This window comes from Cetorhinus maximus, unplaced genomic scaffold (assembly GCF_964194155.1).
Source record: "Cetorhinus maximus unplaced genomic scaffold, sCetMax3.hap1.1 HAP1_SCAFFOLD_2878, whole genome shotgun sequence".
In the NCBI taxonomy this organism is placed as follows: domain Eukaryota; kingdom Metazoa; phylum Chordata; class Chondrichthyes; order Lamniformes; family Cetorhinidae; genus Cetorhinus; species Cetorhinus maximus.
Window position 1 is genome coordinate 21,245 of NW_027598809.1, and position 11,489 is coordinate 32,733.

The following is an 11,489-nucleotide window of genomic DNA, read 5'->3' on the forward strand; positions in this document are numbered from 1 at the left end:
GGCGCTCCCTCAGCACTGACCCTCCCACAGTGCGGCACTCCCTCAGCACTGACCCTCCGACAGTGCGGCGCTCCCTCAGCGCTGACCCTCCGACAGTGCGGCGCTCCCTCAGCGCTGACCCTCCGACAGTGCGGCGCTCCCTCAGCGCTGACCCTCCGACAGTGCGGCGCTCCCTCAGCGCTGACCCTCCGACAGTGCGGCGCTCCCTCAGCACTGGCACCGTTGAGGTGGGGGTGGGGGGAGTGTATTGGGGTTGCACTGGTGGGGCAGGGTGGGGGCTGGAATCTTGGGGAGAGGGGGTTCGAGCCAACGACCTGCTGATTTAGGGATTGTGCCGTGGTGGGAAACATGGGTCAGGATGGGGCAGCCAACCCAAGGGCCCCAAAGTGACCGTGTGCTGCAAGAGGGGAAACGCTGGACATTGGACAACGTCTCTGCACCGGGGTTTCAGGGCAGGACACACCCAGAGACACCAGTCAGACTGCAGGGGAGTCAGAGCCACACGTCATACAGGAGCACGGACCTGTTCCCAATGGGAATCTTCAAAGTCACATGTCACGGAGAGAGGCCTGGACCTGTTCCCCAGTTGGGATGATAATGGGGGCGGGCACCTCCCAGTGAGCTGTCTGCTCAGCTCTGCTGTCACCGCCTCCCCAGTCAGATCCAGACACACCCACGATAGCAACAGAAGCCAACACTGACCTTTGGTTTCCCCAGCGTGTTCCTGCAGCTGCTCTCTGCCTTTATCTCTTTCTGCACGGAGAGAGAGAGACAAGAAACAGCGGGGAGAGGCGTCAATCATTCAGCTGCTGTGCAAATCCATGAGAGGGGGAGAGACAGAGAGAGAGAGAGAGAGAGAGAGAGAGAGAGAGAGAGACAGAGAGAGAGAGAGAGAGAGAGACAGAGAAAGAGAGAGAGAGAGACAGAGAGAGAGAGACAGAGAGAGAGAGACAGAGAGAGAGAGAGAGAGAGACAGAGAGAGAGACAGAGAGAGAGAGACAGAGAGAGACAGAGAGAGAGAGAGAGAGAGAGAGAGACAGGGAGAGAGACAGACAGACAGAGAGAGAGAGACAGGCAGACAGAGAGAGAGAGACAGGCAGACAGAGAGAGAGAGAGACAGAGAGAGAGAGAGACAGAGAGAGAGAGACAGAGAGAAAGACAGAGAGAGAGAGAGAGAGAGAGACAGGGAGAGAGAGAGAGAGACAGGGAGAGAGAGAGAGAGAGAGAGAGAGACAGAGAGACACAGAGAGACAGAGAGAGACAGAGAGAGAGACAGAGAGAGAGACAGAGAGAAAGACAGAGAGAAAGACAGAGAGAGAGAGAGACAGGGAGAGAGACAGACAGAGAGAGAGAGAGAGACAGAGAGAGAGAGAGAGACAGAGAGAGAGAGAGACAGGCAGATAGAGAGAGAGAGACAGAGAGAGAGAGAGAGACAGACAGAGAGAGAGAGAGACAGAGAGAGAGACAGGCAGACAGAGAGAGAGACTGACAGACAGACAGAGAGAGAGAGAGAGAGACAGACAGACAGAGAGACAGGCAGGTAGAGAGAGAGAGACAGAGAGAGAGAGAGACAGACAGAGAGAGAGAGAGACAGAGAGAGAGATAGACAGACAGAGAGAGAGAGAGACAGAGAGAGAGAGACAGGCAGACACAGAGAGAGAGAGACAGAGAGAGGGAGACAGGCAGACAGAGATAGAGACAGACAGAGAGAGAGAGAGGGTGAGGGGGAGAGAGATGTGGAGAGAGAGGAGTCAGAGACAGGGAGAGAGAGGGAGAGAGAAGATAGAGTGAAAGAGGCAGACAGTGAGGAAAGGAGAGAGCGCAAGGCAGGGACAGAGAGAGCAAGCCAGGGAGAGAGAGTGAGTGTGAGCCAGGGAGGAGAGGGAGAGAGAGAGCGAGCCAGGGAGAGAGAGAGAGAGGCAGAGGGAGAGGGAGAGAGAGATGCAAATAGAAAGAGAGAGAAAGAGTGTGAGCGTGTGAAGAGGCAGGAAAGGGCAGGTTGATTGGAGAGACAGGAGCGGCAGAGGAGGCAGGGAGAGGGAGATGGATTGGGAGACTGGGAGATCGAGGGAAGGTGGAACAGAGAGACAGAGCGGGGAGAGTGAGAGGAAGTGAAATTGGGAGCGACGGGGGGAGCGAGATGCAGGGAGAGAGACGCAGAGAGAGAGACGCGGGGAGAGAAACGCGGGAAGAGAGAGACACGGGGAGAGAGACGCGGGGAGAGAGACGCGGGGAGAGAGACGCTGGGGGAGAGACGCGGGGAGAGTGACGCTGGGAGAGAGACGTGGAGAGAGACGCGGGAAGAGAGATGCTAGGAGAGAGACGCTGGGAGAGAGACGCGGAGAGAGACGCGGGGAGAGAGACGCTGGGAGAGAGACGCTGGGAGAGAGAGACGCGGGGACAGAGAGACACGGGGAGAGAGAGACACGGAGAGAGAGAGAGACGCAAGGGAGAGAGAGACACAGGGGAGAGAGAGACGCTGGGAGAGAGACGCTGGGGGAGAGACGCTGGGGGAGAGACGCGGGGAGAGTGACGCTGGGAGAGAGACGCTGGGAGAGAGACGCAGGGGAGAGAGAGACGCAGGGGAGAGAGAGACGCAGGGGAGAGAGAGACGTGGGGAGAGAGAGACACGGAGAGAGAGAGAGACGCAAGGGAGAGACACGCAGGGGAGAGAGAGACGCTGGGAGAGAGACGCTGGGGGAGAGACGCGGGGAGAGAGAGACGCAGGGGAGAGAGAGACGCAGAGAGAGAGACGCAGAGAGAGAGACGCAGAGAGAGAGAGACGCAGGGGAGAGAGAGACGCAGGGGAGAGAGAGACGCTGGGAGAGAGACGCTGGGGGAGAGACGCGGGGAGAGAGAGACGCAGGGGAGAGAGAGACGCAGAGAGAGAGAGACGCAGGGGAGAGAGAGACGCAGAGAGAGAGAGACGCAGGGGAGAGAGACGCAGAGAGAGAGAGAGACGCGGGGAGAGAGAGACGCGGAGAGAGAGAGACGCGGAGAGAGAGACGCGGGGAGAGAGACGCTGAGAGACGCTGGGAGAGAGACGCGGGGAGAGAGACGCTGGGAGAGTGACGCTGGGGGAGAGACGCGGAGAGAGAGACGCAGAGAGAGAGAGAGAGAGACGCGGAGAGAGAGACACAGGGAGAGAGAGAGAGAGACGCGGTGAGAGAGACACAGGGAGAGAGAGAGACGCGGGGAGAGAGAGACGCAGAGAGAGAGAGAGAGAGAGACGCGGAGAGAGAGACACGGTGAGAGAGAGACGCGGGGAGAGAGAGACGCGGAGAGAGAGAGACGCAGAGAGAGAGAGAGAGACGGGGGGAGAGAGAGAGACGCGGAGAGAGATGGATCTTGCATTCCTCCAATGCTTTTCATGCTAATGGGAAATCGTTATTCACTCCAGACCAAAGGAATGATTTTTATTTGAGGTGTAATTAGTTTATGATGGCAGACAGATGGAGCCAATTCAGGCACAGCAAGATCCCACATCAGCAACATGATAATGACCCAGGTGATTGGTTTTTGAGTGCTGTAGTTAGGGGAATAACTGTTGGCCTCAACTAAACGGGAAGAACTTCCCCTCTGCTCCTCGTCCAGTTAGGGCCCTGGGAAATTTCACATTCACCTGACATGGACGATGGTGGTGGGTAGCATCAGATTTCATCTCTCACTTAGAGCAGGGCTCCCTCAGCGCTGACCCTCCGACAGTGCGGCGCTCCCTCAGCACTGACCCTCCGACAGTGCGGCGCTCCCTCAGCACTGACCCTCCGACAGTGCGGCGCTCCCTCAGCACTGACCCTCCGACAGTGCGGCGCTCCCTCAGCACTGACCCTCCGACAGTGCGGCGCTCCCTCAGCACTGACCCTCCCACAGTGCGGCGCTCCCACAGCACTGACCCTCTGACAGTGCGGCGCTCCCTCAGCACTGACCCTCCCACAGTGCGGCGCTTCCTCAGCACTGACCCTCCCACAGTGCGGCCCTCCCTCAGCACTGACCCTCCGACAGTGCGTCGCTCCCTCATCACTGACCCTCCGACAGTGCCGCGCTCCCTCAGCACTGACCCTCCGACAGTGCGTCGCTCCCTCATCACTGACTCTCCGACAGTGTGGCGCTCCCTCAGCACTGACCCTCCGACAGTGCAGCACTCCCTCAGCACTGACCCTCCGACAGTGCAGCGCTCCCTCAGTACTGACCCTCCGACAGTGCGACCTCCCTCAGCACTGATCTTCCAACAGTGCGGCGCTCCCTCAGCACTGACCCTCCGACAGTGCAGCACTCCCTCAGCACTGACCCTCCGACAGTGCGGCGCTCCCTCAGCACTGACCCTCCGACAGTGCGGCCCTCCCTCAGCACTGACCCTCCGACAGTGCAGCGCTCCCTCAGCACTGACCCTCTGACAGTGCGGCGCTCCCTCAGCACTCAGCCTCCGACAGTGCGGCACTCCCTCATCACTGACCCTCCCACAATGAGGCGCTCCCTCAGCACTGAGGGGGTGGGGAGGCGGGATTGGACACACAGATTGGTTCGGACCTGGCCAGCCCGCTCTGGTTGTGCATTTACAGTTACCATTCCCGTCCAGGTGGCGGGCGTGGGTGGCAACGCTCAGGGCATTTCTCTGCGATCCCTTTGTCCCTGCCTCACCGCTCCCGGCCTTTGCCGGGGACTGAAGCAGTTTGGCGGCGTGTTGATTGAGGGGCAATAGGTGGCAGGTCAGAGTGTGTGGGCGAGGTGAGGTCAGAGTTCACGAGTGTGCTCCCCGACCCCACCGGGGGGGTGGGGGGAGAAGCAGCAGCAGTGGGGAGGCAAGCGACCCATCACTGCCCTGCCGGTGTCACCTCCGCAGTGTGTTCACGCGAGGGGTGATGGGGAGGGTGCTGCTGTGGTAGGGGAGCGATGGCGGGGGTGTGTGGAGGATTGGGGGGCGAGTGCTGAGATGTACTGTCCAGAGTGACGAAGGGAGGGCGATCGGGGAGGGTCAGTTCTGAGTTGCGGGGGTAAGGGCTGGTTGGGGGGAAAGGGGGAGGGGGGGGAGGGGAGTGGGGTTCGCGTGGCGATCCGCGCCTCTCACCAGCTTTTGGCACCGCCTCTTCACGCACTTCCAGTTCTTTGTGGGCTCCGAGTTTCTGACCAGGCAGCCCCGGCAAACGCCGCAGTCCTCGACCAACCCGCAGCCTTCGCACTCTCCGCAGCCAAATCGCTGTGCGGGAGGGGAGGTGGGGGCAGCAGGCGGGATAAAAAGGACGACAGTGAATTCCAACTCAGGGCTCGGCCCCCCACCCCCCGGGTACACTCAAGGCCTCCCTCTGACCCCCGCCCTCTCGCTCGACGGACTTGCAGCCTCCCCCCACCCCCCCCCCGGAGGCTGAACCCCACCCCCCCCAACTCCGCCCGGGGCCACACACACCCGGGAGCCTCGTATTCTCACCTCCGGCCAAGGGCAACTGGTTGGCTCACCGCTTCCCTTCCCCCGTCTCGACTCCACCGCATCCCTACCCCCCACCACCACCTCCCCACTCCCCCATTTCTCCCTCACCATTCGGCACCCCAACAGCATCCCTGCAAACCCACCAGCTCCAGCTCTGTCCCGACTTAAGCAGCGAGAACGGAGGCAAAGAGTTCCCTATCTCGGTCCCGCCGTCAGGTATCAGCTCCAGCTCCCCCCACTTCACAGTAGGTGGGGTGGAAGGCGGGAGGGAGTCGGGGGATGGGGGGGGAGGTCAGGTCCAGCCACGATGCCCACTGCATCCAAATAGCTGGTTGGCGCTCCATTTTTCTAGGGAGGTTCCCCCAATTCGCCTGCCACCAGTTTCTTTTATTCTTCGTTGGGATGCGGGGGTCGCTGGCCGGGCCCAGCATTTGTTGTCCATCCCTAATTGCCCCCTTGAGAAGGTGGTGTTGAGCCACCAACTTGAGCCGCTGCAGTCCCCGTGTGGTGTAGGTACACCCACCGCGCTGTTAGGGAGGGAGTTCCAGGATTTTGACCCAGCGACAGTGAAGGAACGGCGGATATATTTCCAAGTCGGGATGGTGAGTGGCTCGGAGGGGGAACTTGCAGGTGGTGGTGTTCCCCATGTGTCTGCTGCCCTTGTCCTTCTAGGTGGTAGAGGTCGTGGGTTTGGGCGGCGCTGTCGAAGGAGCCTTGGCGAGTTGCTGCAGTGCATCTTGTAGATGGTACACACACACTGCTGCCCCTGTGCGTCGGTGGTGGAGGGAGTGAATGTTTGTGGATGGGGTGCCGATCGAGCGAGGCTGCTTTGTCCTGGACGGTGTCGAGTTTCTCGAGTGTTGTGGGAGCTGCACTCATCCAGGCAAGTGGGGAGTATCCCATCACACTCCTGACTTGTGCCTTGTAGATGGTGGACAGGCTTTGGGGAGTCAGGAGGTGAGTTACTCTCTGCAGGATTCCCAGTCCCTGACCTGCTCTTGTAGCCACAGTATTTATCTGGCTGGTCCAGTTCAGTTTCTGGTCAATGGTAACCCCCAGGATGTTGACAGTGGGGGATTCAGTGATGGTAATGCCATTGAACGTCATGAGGCGATGGTTAGATTCTCTCTTGTTGGAGATGGTCATTGCCTGGCACTTGTGTGGCGCGAATGTTACTTGCCACTTGTCAGCCCAAGCCTGGATATTGTCCAGGTCTTGCTGCATTTGGACATGGACTGCACATTGATGCAGTGCGGAGGGGTTGGAGGGCAGGGGTTGGAGGGCAGGGGTTAGAGGGCAGGGGTTGGAGGGCAGGGGTTGGAGGGCAGGGGTTAGAGGGCAGGGGTTGGAGGGCAGGCGTTGGAGGGCAGGGGTTGGAGGGCAGGGATTGGAGGGCAGGGATTGGAGGGCAGGGGTTGCAGGGTAGGGGTTGGAGGGCAGGGGGGTGCTGAGGAGAGGGCAGCACACCCTTCAGAAGAGCTTGTTGGCAGGAGAGCAGGTCAACAGCGCCCCCCACCCCACAGGCCCCACCCATCCTGCAGTCCGAAAGCCCTCTGCACCCCGTACTCCGGCAAATCGAGCCCAGTGGGGAGAGCGAGAGAACTGAGCATTATCCAGGTTTAAGTCCAGAGTCTGGGCACCCACCCTCACCCTCCCCCCAACCTTCCCCTCCACAAAGAGTCCGAGGTGCAACACGTGGTCTCACCTTGTAGTAGTTCAGCTTCCTCCCGAGCTCCCGTCGCCTCGCTGGTGGTGGTGGAGGGGAGGGGGAGTGGGGGGGGAAGAACAGAAGGGCGAGAAAAGAGAGCGGTAAATATAAGTGACACAGAGAGAGACAGGCCACGGTCGGCTGATTCAGCTTCAATGCCACACGCGCCGTCAGACTTGAGACTTGACGTAAGCAGTCAAGCCAACTGGGACTCGCAGCTCATGAGCGCCGCAGGGCAACAGCTTGAAGGCTCCCCGCTCTGTCTGGCCGTGCAAGGGGCCCAGGATGAAACCACCACGCTGCATGGCAGAAGGTCAGCCTCGCTCGCCTTTACCGGGTGTTTCCGGACAAGTGTCGCTCCCAGCTCCCCCGACCCCCGTGCAGCACCTTGACCTACAGGGTCTTGTTGCACTGTCCCGCATGCCGTGCCCCAGGCTGTGTGCCGCAGGGTACCTGACCATCGTCCCAGCTGTGGCTTTGCGGGTCTCACCCTCCCCATCGTTGTTGGAAAGTCTGAAGTTCGAGGCCTCACCCCAGGGGGCTCAATCCACGTCCTCCAGACCTACTATCCCACCCACAAACCCACCCTCAGTAGCAGGACTAAAGGAGCTCCGCACTGTCGGAGGGTCAGTGCTGAGGGAGCGCCGCACTGTCGGAGGGTCAGCGCTGAGGGAGCGCCGCACTGTCGGAGGGTCAGCGCTGAGGGAGCACCGCACTGGCGGAGGGTCAGTGCTGAGGGAGCGCCGCACTGTCGGAGGGTCAGTGCTGAGGGAGCGCCTCACTGTTGGAGGGTCAGTGCTGAGGGAGCGCGGCGCTGTCAGAGGGTCAGTGCTGAGGGAGCGCCGCACTGTCGGAGGGTCAGTGCTGAGGGAGTGCCGCGCTGTCGGAGGGTCAGTGCTGAGGGAGCGCCGCACTGTCGGAGGGTCAGTGCTGAGGGAGCGCCGCACTGTCGGAGGGTCAGTGCTGAGGGAGCGCCGCACTGTCGGAGGGTCAGTGCTGAGGGAGCGCCGCGCTGTCGGAGGGTCAGTGCTGAGGGAGCGCCGCACTGTCGGAGTGTCAGTGCTGAGGGAGCGCCGCGCTGTCGGAGGGTCAGTGCTGAGGGAGCGCCGCACTGTCGGAGGGTCAGCGCTGAGGGAGCGCCGCACTGTGGGAGGGTCAGTGCTGAGGGAGCGCCACACTGTCGGAGGGTCAGTGCTGAGGGAGCGCCGCACTGTCGGAGGGTCGGTGCTGAGGGAGCGCCGCACTGTCGGAGGGTCAGTGCTGAGGGAGCGCCGCACTGTCGGAGCGTCAGTGCTGAGGGAGCGCCGCGCTGTCGGAGGGTCAGTGCTGAGGGAGCGCCGCGCTGTCGGAGGGTCAGTGCTGAGGGAGCGCCGCACTGTCGGAGGGTCAGTGCTGAGGGAGCGCCGCACTGTCGGAGGGTCAGTACTGAGGGAGCGCCGCACTGTCGGAGGGTCAGTACTGAGGGAGCGCCGCACTGTCGGAGGGTCAGTACTGAGGGAGCGCCGCACTGTCGGAGGGTCAGTACTGAGGGAGCACCGCACTGTCGGAGGGTCAGTACTGAGGGAGCACTGCACTGTCGGAGGGTCAGCGCTGATCTATCCGAAGGCATTTGATAAGGTGACATTTCGAAGGTTATTGAAGAAAATAAAAGCTCATGGTGTAGGGGGTAACATATTAGCCTGGATAGAAGATTGTCTGTCTGGCAGAAAACAGAGAGTATGTATAAATGGGTCTTTTCCTGATTAGCAGGATGTGACCAGTGGATCCCGCAAGGGTCTCAACTGTTTACAATTTACATCAATGACTTAGGTAAGGGGAGCGAAGGCATGGTAGCTAAATGTGCAGATGTTACAAAGATAGGTAGGAAAGTATGTTGTGAAGAAGACATAAGGGGCTTGCAGGTGGATTCGATATGTCGAGTGAGAGGGCAAAAAATGTGACAGATGGAGTATAACACGGGTCACTTTAGCAGGAAGAATAAAAAAGTAGAGTATGACTTAAACGGAGAGCGACTGCTCTGGAGAATTCCCAGGTGCAGAGGGATCTGGGTGTCCTAGTGCATGAGTCACAAAAAGTTAGTTTGCAGGTAATTAAGAAGGCTAATGGGACGCTATCCTTACGAGAGGAATTGAACATAAAAGTAAGGATGTTGTGCTTCAGTTGTACAGGGCAGTGGTGAGATCGCACCTCGAATACTGTGCGCAGTTTCGGTCTCATTTAAGGAAGGATGCAAAGGCGTTGGAGGCAGTTCGGAGGAGGTTTACTAGGTTGAGACCTGGAATGAGTGGGTTGTCTGGATGAGGAAAGGTTGGGACAGACTGGGCTTGTTTCCACTGGAGTTTGGAAGAGTGAGGGGGGGTGATTCGATTGAAGTACCCGAGACCCTGAACAGTCTCGACAAGGTGGGCTTGGAAAGGATGTTTCACAAATACCCCCGCACCCCCCCCACCATCAAAGAGTATTGTAGAAAAAAAAGCTGGAAGGCGGAGGGAGCTCTGAAGACTGCCTGGTTCCCCTGTTGTGGGGGGGGGGAGGTGGGGGGGGATTTGGGGTGGGGGCAGGGCGGGAGGGATGTGCGAACTCCAAACGCAACCCAGTCAGGGCCGAGTCCGGAGCCGGGAATGGGGGGTGGGGGTGGGGGAGGGGGTTCGTAGTGGTGGGTGGCGGGGGTGGTGAGCGGGTGAGAGTGCCGCGCGTCCGGAATACTTGCCTCTGCATTCCGCGCAGTAGAACTTGAATCGCCTCTTCTGTGCCCCGAACATCACCCCTGGCACCCATTGCTGGCAGTCTTCACAGCACCTGCGTCAACGCATAAGGCGGCAAGGTCAGAACGGCTGGCGACAACGGCTCACGTGACAGGCCAATCACTTCCCCATTCCCCCGCCATCCCCGACCTACCACATCTCCAATACCCCCCCGACGCTACCCACTGGGTCGCGCTCCTGTGGGTTAGTGACAGTTCGGCGCTGAGGGAGTGCCGCACTGTCAGAGGGTCAGCGCTGAGGGAGCGCCGCACTGTCAGAGGGTCAGTGCTGAGGGAGCGCCGCACTGTCGGAGGGTCAGTGCTGAGGGAGCGCCGCACTGTCGGAGGGTCAGGGCTGAGGGAGCGCCGCACTGTCGGAGGGTCAGCGCTGAGGGAGCGCCGCACTGTCGGAGGGTCAGTGCTGAGGGAGCGCCGCACTGTTGGAGGGTCAGTGCTGAGGGAGCGCCGCACCGTCGGAGGGTCAGCGCTGAGGGAGCGCCGCACTGTCGGAGGGTCAGCGCTGAGGGAGCGCCGCACTGTCGGAGGGTCAGCGCTGAGGGAGCGCCGCACTGTCGGAGGGTCAGCGCTGAGGGAGCGCCGCACTGTCGGAGGGTCAGTGCTGAGGGAGCGCCGCACTGTCGGAGGGTCAGTGCTGAGGCAGCGCCGCACTGTGGGAGGGTCAGTGCTGAGGGAGCGCCGCACTGTCGGAGGGTCGGTGCTGAGGGAGCGCCGCACTGTGGGAGGGTCAGTGCTGAGGGAGCGCCGCACTGTCGGAGGGTCAGTGCTGAGGGAGCGCCGCACTGTGGGAGGGTCAGTGCTGAGGGAGCGCCGCACTGTTGGAGGGTCAGTGCTGAGGGAGCGCCGCACTGTCGGAGGGTCAGCGCTGAGGGAGCGCCGCACTGTCGGAGGGTCAGTGCTGAGGGAGCGCCGCACTGTCTTTTCTCTAGAAATGAAAAGGCTAAGAGGGTGAACTGAGTGAGGGCTTGAAAATGATAAAGGGGGTTTCGATAGGGTCGGCGTAGAGAAGATTTTTCCACTTGTGGGGGGTGCGGTGGGAGACCAGAACTAGGGGGCCATCAATGTAAGATAAATAAATCCAATCGGGGAACTTAGGAGCTGGTTAATGCTGTCTAAGTGCCGCTTGATAACATATATTCCATCACTTTACTGATGATTGAGAATAGACTGATGGGGCGGTAATTGGCCGGGTTGGATTTGTCCTGCTTTCTATGTACAGGACATATCTGGGCAATTTTCCACATAGCTGGGTAGATGCCAGTGTTGTAGCTGTACTGGAACAGCTTGGCTAGGGGCGCAGCAAGTTCTGGAGCACACGTCTTCAGTACTATTGCCGGAATATTGTCAGGGCCCACAGCCTTTACAGTATCCAGTGTCTTCAGCTGTTCCTTGATATCACGTGGAGTGAATGGAATTGGCTGGAGACTGGAATCTGTGATGCTGGGGACCTCCGGAGGAGGCTGAGATGGATCATCCACTCGGCACTTCTGGCTGAAGATTGTAGCAAATGCTTCAGCCTTATCTTTTGCACTGATGTGCTGGGCTCCTCCATCATTGAGGATGGGGATATTTGTGGAGACTCCTCCTCCAGTGAGTTG

The 11,489-nt window shown here is 60.0% G+C and overlaps 1 protein-coding gene across 1 annotated transcript in view; it reads right to left on the reverse strand.

Annotated features, from left to right (window-relative positions):
• Positions 1 to 9,940, reverse strand: part of LOC144677681 (uncharacterized) — a gene marked incomplete at its 3' end in the record, with an annotated part of 30,796 nt that extends 20,856 nt beyond the window's left edge. The window contains exons 1-4 of the mRNA XM_078537715.1: positions 9,837 to 9,940; positions 7,128 to 7,164; positions 5,066 to 5,194; positions 703 to 753 (exon numbers count right to left, since the gene is read on the reverse strand). Coding sequence (XP_078393841.1) covers positions 703 to 753; positions 5,066 to 5,194; positions 7,128 to 7,164; positions 9,837 to 9,892 — 273 coding nt within the window. The remainder of the gene's footprint in view (positions 1 to 702; positions 754 to 5,065; positions 5,195 to 7,127; positions 7,165 to 9,836) is intronic.
• Between the last annotated feature and the right edge of the window lie 1,549 nt (positions 9,941 to 11,489).